Source organism: Pundamilia nyererei, unplaced genomic scaffold (genome assembly GCF_000239375.1).
Source record: "Pundamilia nyererei isolate P.nyererei 1_Seehausen unplaced genomic scaffold, PunNye1.0 scaffold00101, whole genome shotgun sequence".
NCBI classification, from domain to species: domain Eukaryota; kingdom Metazoa; phylum Chordata; class Actinopteri; order Cichliformes; family Cichlidae; genus Pundamilia; species Pundamilia nyererei.
Genome location: NW_005187502.1, coordinates 796619 through 810353, shown reverse-complemented (window position 1 = coordinate 810353; position 13735 = coordinate 796619). Strand labels below are relative to the sequence as shown.

At 42.7% G+C, this 13735-nt stretch overlaps 1 protein-coding gene across 1 annotated transcript in view; it reads right to left on the bottom strand.

Annotated features, from left to right (window-relative positions):
• The window catches only part of LOC102205917 (partitioning defective 3 homolog), a 346721-nt gene that overhangs the window by 81330 nt on the left and 251656 nt on the right, over positions 1-13735 (bottom strand). Inside the window, exon 20 of the mRNA XM_005740561.1 lies at positions 464-592. Within this exon, the coding sequence (XP_005740618.1) occupies positions 464-592 (129 nt within the window). The remainder of the gene's footprint in view (positions 1-463; positions 593-13735) is intronic.

The window sequence follows — 13735 nt, the reverse complement described above, 5'->3', positions numbered from 1 at the left end:
TTTGGACATCCCGGCGTCCGCGGTGCCAGAGGACAAGAGGACAGAGGGCCAAAAGAGGAGGATGAAAAGGAACAGTGTATTCTTGAGCGATTAACAACCTGGGCGTGCTGCAGGGGAAGACAAATGGTGCGCTACATCGATTTCGCTATTACAATGAGCACTATTCAATCATGCTAAATCCACAGGGGCCTAAGAGCACCATTAGGAGGTCAGCGCCTCCGAATGGCACAGGCAACAACAATCTATAAATGATCTATTTAATGTACTGATATAAAAGAAAGTAGGGCATTTCACAAATTGACATCAGAGTGCTTTCCCAGAATTTCCCAACTGTGCCTCTGCCATTTTGTTAATTAGGTAGTTTGCTAATTTTCCAGTAATCACAGTGGGGGGGGGTTCTTCCCCACTTTGTTCAGTTTAGACTGAAATCATTACAGTGCTGAAGCTCTCTTTGAGTACTCACCTCTCTTGTTCCAGTCTCATCTGCTGGGTCTCCTCTTCTGATGCCTGCATGTCCTCTGCTTTGGATTTAGTGGAGCTCCTCCTCTCCATCTTGTCGTCCAGCCGCTCGTCCTTCCGGTTCTTTCCAAACCTGGAAAAGAGAAAAGGTTTGGATTTATATTTGGGAAGCAGCTCAAAGGGAGCGTCCTTGGGAAGCCATCCATTATTGGAAGAATAAGAATAATGTGAATGTAATCAGAGTGCATCAAGACATATCAAATGATAAGACGACACTATCGCCAGTGTGTGAATGTGTGTGTGAATGGGTGGATGACTGAATGTAGTGTAAAGCGCTTTGGGGTCCTATGGACTAGAAAAGCGCTATACAAATGCAGGCCATTTACCATTTACCAATTCCCACCCTACCAACTGTCCACACAACACAGCAGAAAAGATTCAGCTATGGTATAAAAAGTAACTCTGCTTCCACTTTCTTCCTCTGTAGTTGATTACATTACACATATGGCCCACTGTGATCAAAAGTGTGCCAGACCAGTGAAAGCTCCCCTTTCACTCAGTGTAAAGAACTTCAACTACATATTTAGAGCCTTCTGTTTGACACCTGTGGTTTAGATGTTTGAAAGCTGTGCAACCAGGACAACTGGAAAGCTGGCTGATATCTCTAACACTCTGGCCAATGCAAACTTTTACAATTTAATGACAGGAGTGAGACACTGGTCTGGACATATATGAGGCAAGGTGAGGGACAAGCTGAGAGCATGATTCTCGTCAGATATGCTATGCACTTGGCAAGTCAAATGAGTGGAGAGCGTCTGAAGACAGAGCGTGAGAAAATGATGAGGAGAGGATACAGATCGCAGGCTTACAGCTGACGGGGGAGTACGGGGACATCTACAGGACCACACAGTCTCAAATGGCTTTGATATCTGATTCCATCGTCTGACTTCATCACTGCGCAGGATTACACGATAAAAGAGCAACTTCACGATGAGACTGGAACAGCAAATGCAGTTTTTATGGGAGCACGATGTCATATCCTGCTCCGTGGTGCAGCAAGCCGTGGAGGAAGTGAAAAACATGTACACAATGGAAGGATGAAAGGTACCAAGGAAGTGCACATCTGTACACCACACAGCAGCTCTATGCATGGCACACTGTCTGCTCTGGCATGACATCATGTTGCTGTGCTGGTGATTTGGCCAGTTTTTTTGTCAGTTTTCTCAGTATAGACTTTTACAATAGCTATAAAACAAATGAATCCAATCATTAGTCAATCATCTTTCACAAAGCTCAGTGGAGTTTAAAAGTGTGACGTGAGAAGAAATTTAACAAAAACAGGACTGGAATTTATTGATCCATCGGAACAAAACTCTGCGTTCTTGCATTACAAACACCAACATCGCTTCTGATGTCCCCTCTGGGCTTTTGTTTTTTTTGACCACTCCCCTCTAACTTCAGACAGAGAAGACATCAAGCTCTGTGTGCTCCAAGCCCCACGATGCTGGGGATGGTATGGTGCCAAGTTTATTATACTTTTTTTTTTCCATGGCTGTTCTTTATTTGACAGTTTGAGAACTTTCTCTAAAAGCTGAAAAAAGATTACATCAGATGTGGTTCACTTAGGGCCAGTGAAAGGAAATATATTCATGAAATGGGAGACTGGTTCCCTCAAGGATGTTTATTATTCTACTTTACATTAAAAGCAGCCTGGACCTTTGTGCAAATGGCTTCTCTTTTGGTAGAACCTGTTTTGGAATTGTAATCTTTCGAATGTGCTACAGGAGACCCGAGTTTGTGGCTTCGTAAAGAGCCCAGAGGCAAAGGGAGTGATATGTGGGCTCTTTTGTAGCACAGATAGCATACATTACCTGATTAATTAATCAACAAATGGCTCTAGTGAAGGCATAAAACTCTGTGCTAGAGCTGGGAATGATAATAATAATGAACCTGCTATCTATCATCAGGGCAGGTGACAGCTTCCCTGGCTTCCCTTCAAGGACTTTCATTAACTTCCTGAAAGAAGTTGACCTTTCTGTTTTCAACACATAAATATGCTAAAAAGCACGATCACTGGAAAAAAGCTTGTGTTGTCTGTGAACAGTGACCCAAATGTATTTGTCTGCAACTAAAAGAAGGTGATTTGTGTGCAGGAGTGCCCAAACTTTCCATTGGGGCTACAAAGTTTTAGAGGTCGATCCCTGATCCACCATCAATCTTTATTAGTTTATAAGTGGATAACGGGGTGCGCAGCTGGAGAGAACAAGTCACGCTGCAGGTGTGTCCACATCTGTTTGAGATCACGTCGACAAATTTTCTGCAGCATCAGTAAAGTGCAAAGTTATCTGCATGATTAGTGGGCTTCTCAACACTGTGGTGGAGCTGTGTGCCAACCAAAGTTAACCTCGTGTCTCGTCAAGCTGGTTGATTGGTTGGTTGGACGCCCAGAGCTCAAACTTTTCCTGAGCTTCAGCCTATGCACCAGGTAACTGGGATGCTTACTACACTTCATTCTGACTTGGCTAAAGTTAAGAGTCATGTAGACATTTGCGTCAGTAATATGCTGGTGATTTTTTTTTCCTGCTGCTCACGTATAATTTAAAGTGGCACAGTAAGGTGATACTTGTGTGGCAAACTGTGCTCGGCTGAGCTTTCCTGGGGAGTAAGAAGCAGCTTAGTCGTCTTCAATGATTTGTTTGTTCACTTCTGGTAAAGAAGAGCATGCTTCACTTTTTAGCTACTTTTCAGAATCCAGTAATAGACTGTGCTCACACTACGGTCACATGAGCTGTAGTTTTAAAATGCTGAATGCTGCCATCAATGACTCAGACAACAGCAGTGAAATATCCAAAATTATTCACAAGAGAGCTACTGACTGAATCCTTTTTTCTCCATTTTATCTTTGTAGTTGGATCTGTTCAGATCAGTAACTCATGTGTAGAGTGCAATTGTTACGTTGTTATTCCCAGTATGAACATATAAACCTGTGCACTACTTAAGCTGTAGTAAAATACTATTGCCCCATAGTGTATATAAAAAAATACCTCTTTTAATTCTAAAATGTGACCTATGAAAGTGAACTAGTTTAAGTCAACTTGTAGCGTTTATGAAGAGTGAACTGTTTATCTCTCTCTCCTTTTGTTTTTGCTCAATCTCTTCCAGACATCCACTAAAAACATAAAGTAACCTTAAGGGAGACAAACCTCGGCCCTCAACTTTTTTTCCCTTCATCTGGATCGACATGTGTACAGTGAGCAGAGTCTTACAGTATGACATACTGCAGATTAAGCCGAGCAGGACTCTGAACACGCAGCAACTCCCACATGAGAAACTATTTTCCCATCGCTGGTGGCCAGAGGAGGAAGGATGCAGAGGTGAAGCACAGGTGAAGTAAAGGTTCTGCACTGCCTGAGCTATTAGAAGGCTACTGGGACACTTGCTGGCTTACAGCGTGGCTCTGTTCTTTATATGAACAGTCTGGGTCCCTCCAGTGGGAGCCACAGGAGAGCAGAGGACTACACTAATGCCAGTATTATATTTAACACTAGCTATTTTCCCCAAAGGAAAATATGAAGCTCCTTGGCATCAGCAGTTGTGTGTACTGTGTAATGGCAAAACATATTGACTTTCATACCTGTCTCTGAAAGATAAGTGTCACATTTGAGACCTGAAAGGAATCTAACAAAAAACAGTAACGATTTGGAGTTAATCAGCATCAGCTGGCCAAACTCGAGAATTTCTCCGTAAAACTCTCAAGCTAGTATTGGCACCTTGGCATTAATCGGCACAGGCAGCAGAGCAGTCATATTGACAGCGAGGCCGATGAGGCTTGATAATAAGATATTGACTGGCAGCTGCAAGTCAGGAGTAGAATGACGATTGTGTAACTGTAGCATACATAGAACTGATTTTACCCTAAAGGTCTGGCCAGCTTCCTAAAGACTGGACTGCACTACGGTGTATTCGGAATCTGGAAATTGCCATAAGATTTTAAGAGCAGAAACTTTTGAACTGGAGGGTAGGAATTCTTGACCTTCGGAACAACTTGATACTTGATGCTTACAGATCCAACTTCTGATTCCTTTACGGATTCTGGATCAGTTCTCTGTGTTGCCTGAACAGTGCAGATTAGGAAAAGGCTCTGCTGTCATGAGCCTAACATCACTATGCTGCAGAAGAGAACAACTATTGATCAAAGAGAACTGTAATATTTGTAGGGGTATGATGCCAGCGTATCCTTCAACATCAACTCCAACCTTCATTTTATTATCTTATTTTGGCAGCACTGGCACATGTATTCTGATAAAACCTCGTAGGGGTGTAGAGTGGAGTCATGTTAACAATCCATTAAAATTTTTCTCACATACACCAAGACCTTCAAGGTCGACTTAATGATTTATTGGTCGAAAATTGACAAAAAGGCCTAGAACTTAAAAACTATGATTCTAAAAAGGAAATGTTGCAACTTACATCATCATAAAGCGCTGATGTGTTTTTTTTTCTACCCAGTATCAGTCCACCAGACCGAAGCAGTGTTTAATGATCCACTGTCAGCCACCTACCTCACTGTGGCGAGCAGCAGGTAAGAGTGATGCATACACAAATACACACAGAGGAAGACGGCGAGATGAGACACAGATTGCACAACTATCATGTGTGCAGAGACGTTCCGTAGATGCGATCAGCACTGTAGTCGCATGCAAACAGAATCTAGACAAATTCAGAAAGTATTCACAACTCATGGGACGCATTCATTCAAAGCCTGAGCTACTCTGGGTTATTTATCACTTTAGTCCTGATAATGACTGATTGGCTATCAAAGCTCATTTGGATGATGCGTAATCTGACATGCATCAGTAAAATCTGCTTTATTAATGTTATAATGGCCGCAGATTTGATTAAACGTAGAAAGCAAAATTGAAGCATTCAATCCACGTGTCCTGACTTTGACATCTGCAGACAGCAACTGATCAAATAAAATGTTTTCAAAATGCTGCCACACATTAGGCGTATTACTGAGTAGCAGCCTTCCCTGGATTTGTCTGCTTCCATTAGAAAAGGAGTCAGTAAATAGGTACTCCATTCAGCGTGATACATCATCATACATCACAGAAAGCAGAAGGGTTTATACCACTGGCTGTGGATGCCTCATACATCATCTTCATCGATTTACAGGGTGATAATTCTTCAAGGCTGCGATGCAACAGAGGAGTAAAAAGTCAAAGACAGAATTTCAAAAGATATGACGGGGGAAAGAGTAAATTATGCAAAGCCTTGAAGCCAGTTTGATTGTTACAATCATTTAATCTGGGGAGTGGATTAGAAGGGAGCTAATCTGTTTTGACATCTTCTGTGGGGAATTTCGCAGTTTGTTGCTGACTTAGGAAGAAAAGACAGGGAAAAAATGGCTGTCTATTCCTCCTTTGAAAATTTGTGGGATTTTTGAAAGTGAACCCGAGGGTATGACGGACCACACGGCTTACCCCGCAGACGATGCGCTCATCATATGAGGTGTTACATCTTCTGGCATTATTCAAACCTGCAAATGGAACTAGGTGCGCGAGAAAGGAGGGGGGAAAAATAAAAATGACTGCATCTATCAATTTGAGTAAGTGATGAGAAGATAATTTCAAGGGCAGACAGAGAGAATCATTATGGTTTCTGCTCAGCCAACCTGAAAGTTAATCCAAATCTCCCAGGGCGAAGTCCCCGGCAGACATCTGATGTGGTGTCTGAGCCCCCCCCCATCCCCTCCGACTGTATTTGTGGCAGTCAGGAAGAAAATAAATTTTTATGCCTCCACCCCTGCATTTCATGGTGATAATCTATAAAGCACCATTAAAAATACTCCTTTCTCTCAGAGAAAAATCAAGACTTGTGATTATCGTCATATTGACCGGGGGGGGGAGTAAGGAGAACAAAGTTAAGACAAGTACACACACACATATACGCACAAACAGAGATATAGTATGCTCTCTCTAACTTCAGTTATTCCTCTCCAATGCAAGCAATAAGGAGCAGTACACGATTTCTAAACACGGCACCCGGGGCAAGATACTGACAGTGGCATGTAATTTTAATAGCGCCTTGTTAGGAAGGCCAGACTTTCATACATTTGTCTTCGCTGGATAAGTGTTGTTGCAGCTTTGGTGAGTAAACACTCTCCACCTGAGGTGAGACACATAGCTGTCTCATAAAAACAATAAGATAGAAAAAACAAAGTAGGAACTTTTTTTCTCTTCCCTGGGAATCACGCTGTGACCCAGCGATCGTTAACGGGCATTAAAGGCACATTCGTTATCGTAGAGTGGCCTCAGAGTAACGCTGCCACCGCTGGTTTCCTGGGACACCAACCCCACAGTGGTATGGGATGATGCCTCCAACAGCCGCTGGCTGATTATCTCCCTCCCCGTGGAACTCATTATCTGCAACCTGTAATGTCAGTCAGTTCCTTCCCTGCTCAAACAGACCTCTTGAACTAGAATGTGTAGAATGTGGAATTCCTCAGGAAAGCATTTTCCTTAATATCTTAAGGAGCAAGACTGCAACCCTCCGTGTGTCAGATCTTTGAGTTCATAGTGTCTTGGGTTTGATGGTGGTATAGCATGCACCTTCAGAATAACACAGCCTTTAATACTTCTGCACATCCTCTTGCCTTTTATAGAGACTGCTTCCCACAGGTCACAGCTTTCGCCTCATTGGATAAGCCCATGTGTACACTAAACCAATCAATTTCCTTCAGAGAAGCTGTGGACAGCTGTTGTTGATTGGCTGCAGCTCTGGAGGGAAGTCGGGCCTAATTCTTCCAGTGATGGTGTGAAAAAAGCAGGAGCGGGGGCGTAGGAGGAGGGAGGATGGGAGTCAGAATGGTTCATCCCAGGCGAGACAGTGATGGGTTCTGCACCGTGGAGGCATGACATGCATTTATTCATGACATCAGTGCACCACACCCCAGTAGGGGGACAATGCCACAGGAAAAATAATATTTTCTCCGGAAAGTTTTACACCTCTTAGGTCTTTCAGCTGAACAGCAAAGACAGCTGTCACGTCGGGGATCGATCAGTTTCAGTAATGCTTTGTGTATTTTTAGCTGTTTTTTTCTCCCCACACTAAAATAATGACAAAGACAAATATTTTACAACCATACGCAATCTGGGATCATTTTGCTTAAACGTTCTATTTCTCAACCAATATCACTGTCTCGACACATTTGCCATAAAGAGCTTATTGAATGGAAATGAATTCCCTGACAGGTGCATTGAAATTGGTGCCATACCAACCTGTAGAAAATTGGTTTTGGCCTTAAAATGCACCCTTTTTCCTGCCATCTCAGATAGTATTTCCTGTTCTCTGTCAGTCAAGCTTCCTGTTTTTTTCCCCTCTCTTCACTATTGTTTTACAGACTTTATCCAACATCCTTAACTCAGTTTTTCTTTTAGATTTTCAAATTCCAGCATGTGAGAATCTGATTTTAACTGAGAAATGTTCTTTTTGGTCGCAGAGACCATAGAAAACACACGGATACGATGCTCCCTCGTCTATTTAGTCCGGGAGATGAGGCGTTCATGTTTCCCAATAAGAATTTCAAATTTAAATCCATCTGATCGCAGAGCCGTTTCCACTTGAAAGAGCTTGGATCTGCATTTGTGGATGGTACAGTGATCTGAATCCGGTGCAGCAATTTCCATCACAGAATCGTTTTTAATACATTGAAGCCAAAAGATTGACTATCCAAAGACCATTCTCTGACCCTTTTGATATTATGATCTATGATATTCTATGTTGTAGATTACACATTAAAAGTCTTGCACGGTAAATTATCATTCTGAAACTTCTCCATAATTTGTAGATGCAGTTCTTTTGCAGATTGGTGAACCTCTGCCTCTCTAAGATGCTCTTTGTACACCCAGTCATGTTAGCGATGTGCTGCCAATGAACCTAATTAGTCGTAAAATGTTCCTCCAGCTGTTCCCTTTTAGCAGCACTTACTTTTTTTAGCCTCTTATTGACCTAATGTTGCCATCATCAAATCCAAAATGAGCTAATATTCTTCACGGAACAGTAAAATGTTTCCGTTTACAACACTTGATGTTTTTTGTGTTTTATTGTGAATAAAATCTGGGTTTATGAGATTTTTTGGGATTGTTGCGTTCGGTTTTTATTTACATATTTTTTATACATGTTTTTATTGAGGCTGTACATCTCAGTGAATGGCTGAGGCTTGTTTCTCTGTCTCCAAACTACCAACTATGAGATTTAAAGCAACTGTTGAACTAAACACACGTGCACGTCTGTGTGGGAGAGTCTGCATATCTATTTACAATCAAAAAGTTTCCCTGTGTGTTTTGTATATTTACAAGAAAGAAAAAAAGAAAACAAAACCCACAATCCATTCATTTATTCTGCACTAATTATTCATATTTAAGAAGAACAGGATACACACAAACACCCGTGCATGTGTGTGTTTATGGTCTTTATGTTTATGCGTGTGCCTGTATATCAGGGAACAGCTTGGCTTTTCCATATTTCAAGCAGCCTGGTGCAATACAAAGGACAAGGCCCAGCCCAACATGATTGCCTTTAATGTTTCGCATAAATCACTGAGTTGTGCGTGCGTGTATGTTTGGAGGGGAGGGGAGTTTCCGTGCACACTCGGAGGAACAATTCAAACCCATGACACCCCTGATTAAAGCCTCTCATTACAACACAAATAAACAGTCTAAACACATTCATACATCCATTTGTTAAAGTGTATGAGCGCAGCGAGGAGGGAGTTTCTGAAGGACAATTTACACAGAGGCACTTGAGCAGCTTGGAGGGAAGTTCAGGTATTGAATTGAGGCTTTGAATGCGTGTAGTTGTGTGTAGCTTCTGATCATATTTCCCTGTGATGATGTTCTGTTTGATTTATTATTTTCATTGCTCATCTTGCAGAGTTTCTTTCTCTTGTGGTGCACAAAAAAAGAAACATATAATTACTAAGAGCCATAAATTGTAGATGAGAGACAAAAAGTTCACATACAATCACATTTGATTTTCAATGTGTAGCCCACCTGACCCCTGAGGGTGTGCTGTGGTATGTAAGTGGTTCTGTGAGCTGTGAGGTGGGGCCTCCTTTGATCAGACTTGTTTGTCCGGCATGTCGGACAGATGCGTGATTAGATTGAGATCTGGGGAATTTGGAGGCAGAGCCAACACCTCAAACTCTTTGTTGTGCTCCTCAAACCATTCCTGAACCATTTTTGCTTTGAAGCAGGTTGGTATGTGGCAAAGTAACATCTACATGGATGGTAGGACCCAGGTTTTCCCAGCAGGACCTTAACCAAAACAGCACACTGCCTCCATCGGCTTGCTTTCTTCCCATAGTGCATCCTGAGGCCAGGTGCTCCCCAGGTACGCGACACACGTGCACCCTGACCCAAACCTCTAGCCATCACAGTGTAAATGGCAAATGGTTCTTATATAGCACTTTTCTACTCTGAGCACTCAAAGCACTTTATACAACTAATTCATTCACACAATCACACCCATTCACACGAGCACGTTTTTTCTAAGTTGTTAAGTGCTTACTAACTAACATTCATACACATTCACACTCCGATGGGGTTAGTATATTGCCCAAGGATATTTGGCATGCAGACTGGAGGAGCCTGGGATCGAACCACCAACCTTCCAGTTAGTAGCTGACGTGCTCTACCACCTGTAGCTACAGCCACCCCTGTAGCTCAGGTGGCTTTGAGGAAAAAATGTTCACTTGCTCCCTAAAATATCCCACCCACTAACAGGTGCCCTGATGAACAGATAATCTGTGCTATTTGCTTCCCGTCACAGTGCTCATAATGCTGTGCCTGACCGCAGTATGCTGTCCATACACCCTCACCCAGGGATACAGTGATGGAGGAGGAGAGGGTTTTATCAGCAGAGGAGCTACAGTAGGTGGCTCAGGCTGTGACCTAGATACAGTACAGCCTGCTGCATTCCTAATGGGCCATTTTGATCACTGCCACTGTCTGCGTCCTCAGCCAGGCTTCTGCTGCATGCCTCCAACACAAACCCTCGACATTAGGCAAACACAACACCCAAAGTCTGCTCAGCTCTTTTAATGACGGAAGCTTCAACCGCAGATGTCAAGACTGAATTTTTTGGAATAGAGCTGCAAACTTCCGCAGATGTGCACAAACTAATGAGAACTGGAGATTTCTGCTGATTGTTGGTTTGGCGACTGGAGTTACAGCTGCTTTCACCTCCTATGACTTACACCGGAACGTGTAGGTGACGGGGGGAAAAACAGCTTATGATTATTGTCATGATAGAAGATTATCTCAAATTAATTGTATTCATCAGGCCTTTTGTCTTCCCTGCTTTGATTATCCCCGCTTCTCGCAATTGTTTGCCAACTCATTTACATGCCGATGAGTCTGCAGACAGATGTATTCGGTGACGCTCAAATGTCTGATTTGCGAGACCCTCGCCTGAAGGACGGGCAAAGGAGAGAAGTGAGACAGGTTGTCTGCCTTGTAAACGTTAGACTTTGAAATGCATGCATGGATGCACGGCGGCTCAAGCGCTGCATTTTCAGCCAGTTGGGGGAAGGAGACAGCAAAAACCGCTGATCCGTGATATACATCGCTCCCAGCATTCAGAGGGAGACGGGAGAGGTCTTTCTGTCAATGCCACAATGAATCTCCAGGGCAGGTTGAAGGAGGAGGGAAGAAGGGAGGGATGTGTGAGGATACACAGAATTTTTTTTTTTTTTTAAAAGAGTGACAGTAATGGTAAATAAAGTGAGGATAAGCAAGCGAGGAATCCTGAGGAATCTCAGGGATAGTGACTGCACATCACGAGCAAGGTTAGATAAATAACCCTGGACACTCCTCTTCTACAGCTGAATGAGGCTGATGGTAAAAACACTGCGAAGGACAGAACCGTGACCCTTACAAAAAAGCTGCATGTAGCATTTTTGAAGTGAGAAATTTTTATGAAAACAAACAAATTAGACATGCTTAATAGGATCAGATATGCCTCTACTGCCCACGTACTGTATGTGTTTTAAGTTGTCAACGTTTGCCAAAACTCTAATCCAGTTTTCAAACTACATTCACAAAACTTCAGTGTAGTCGGGCAAAACCAGACGTTTTACCTGTGCTTACAACCAGTTTATAAAATGCTACTGAACATTCCTTACACAGTACATCAAGAAAAGGCGAGTGCACATTGTTCAGAGCACGCAGCTTTCATGAGTAAACAGTATGACAAATGCACTCTCAGACTCTTTGTTTTTTCTACGTTTCATATGGTCTGCGGTTACATGGAATTACACAGGACTCTATGCAGGTCTCCTCCGCTGCCTCTCACATTACATCTGTTTATTGCTGCCCCATTCCTGACTGGCTGTGCACTCTGGACTTATAATGGTTAATTACATCACTGGCAACAAGTATGACCAATTAAAAGCTTTAGAAATGACATTGTTGGGATTAAATAATTTGCAGTGCCTCAATAATGCTATGCTTTTTATTAACAATAAGTGTTATTCAGTTATATAGTGTAGTATTAAGTGGACACAGCCCTAAAAAATAAAGGCATGAGACCATGTGTCCTCTCGCTCACGCTTGCCTGGGAAAATGTAGATGTAGCCGAACTTTAGACTTTGGAAAAACGTCTTATTCAGCCACAGATATAACGTTGCTTGTACTCAATTAGCTCTGAAGGGCCTTGAACCTGACACGATGTGGATCTGCAGGTGAAAATATTACCTGGCCTTTATCTGCTGCCGTGGATCGTTTCATCCATCATCACATACTCTCCACATCCTCCCTCTCTCTCTCCAACTCACATTCATAGCTTTGCACTCTCCACCTCCCCCACTCACAAAGTAATGGTTGGCATGTGGGGCGGGTTGATGGGGCGCTCACATATGTTTGTATGGCAGTGAGAGTCCAATTAAGATTCCTTCATGAAAAACACAGGGAGGAATGAAATCAATCAATCCAGCTATGAAAGGAATCTGCATCTCCCTGACATGCTTACTGAAGAATTTTTTTAAAAAAATGATCAGAGAAAAAGAGAAAAAAATAACAGACAATTTCACTCGACATGCTGAACGCATGTAGAGACGCTGCCAGAACAAGAGGAATATGGTTCCTGGCTTTACCTGGCTGCCTTTGATGGAAATCAGAAGTGTAATCCAGCATCGATTGATTTTACCTTTGTAATTCAAAAGCTATTTTCCCAGCTCTTCTATTTTTTTCTCCGTTGTCTTCACTGTGATCGACCTGTCCCCACTACCCATCTTCTCACTCATATGTTAAGGTGTGAGCGCAAATCAGCAGGTGGAAACTCAGTGAATGGGAAAGGTCATTTCAGCCGAAGGCCTCAGTTTCATTACATGCTAAGCCTGGTGGATGGGTGAGGAGACTAGCAATGAATGCAACTGTAGCAGGCAGCCCACTTAATTTGCATAGGACACGGGGGGAGACCTCTGTCTCCATAATATCAAGCATGCCTTGCATTTCTAATTCAACGTATGCGTTATCTTTTTCCCTTCTCCTATAGACCAGAGACATATATTAATATGGTTTATTAAAGGAGACATTAGCGATTCATTTGTACTATTTAGAAAAACACAAAATGGGATTGTGCCTTTCTCAGATCCACATTCATGTTCTTAACGCTTTCTCATTATTTTTAAATCTGCCTGTCCTCTGAGATTCCAGTTGCATTGAACAGCCTTTCTCTGATTGATCAAAGGAGGAGAAAAAAATAACATCAAAGTGTCTCAAAGTGTGAAAAACAAGAAAATCAAGTGTGAGAGGCAGAGAGAGAGAGAGGGAGGAAGTTAAGAAACATGAAGCGGGTTCTTTGAGAACATCAGAGAGCTGAGCGGTAGGGAGGAGAGGAGGGGAGAGAAGGGAAGAGGACAGGAGAAGAGAAGAGAAGAGAAGAGAAGAGAAGAGAAGAGAAGAGAAGAAGAGTCTCGCATGTCCATTGATGCATCTGGTTGAGATTCCGCTGGGGTTGGATCATTAGTAGTCATAGGCCTGGTAGAATATGGAGGGGTGCGCTGCTACACTTAATTTGAGCTCTTTAATAACACACTTTATGAATTCAGTCATGTTTGCAGCCCTCTGCAGGAGACACAGTGTGAGAGACATCGGTGGATCTCATTTCAGGCCGACAAGATTTCAGATTCAATTAACTCCATCATGCAACACCACCTCCCACACACACACACACACACACACACACACACACACACACACACACACACACACAC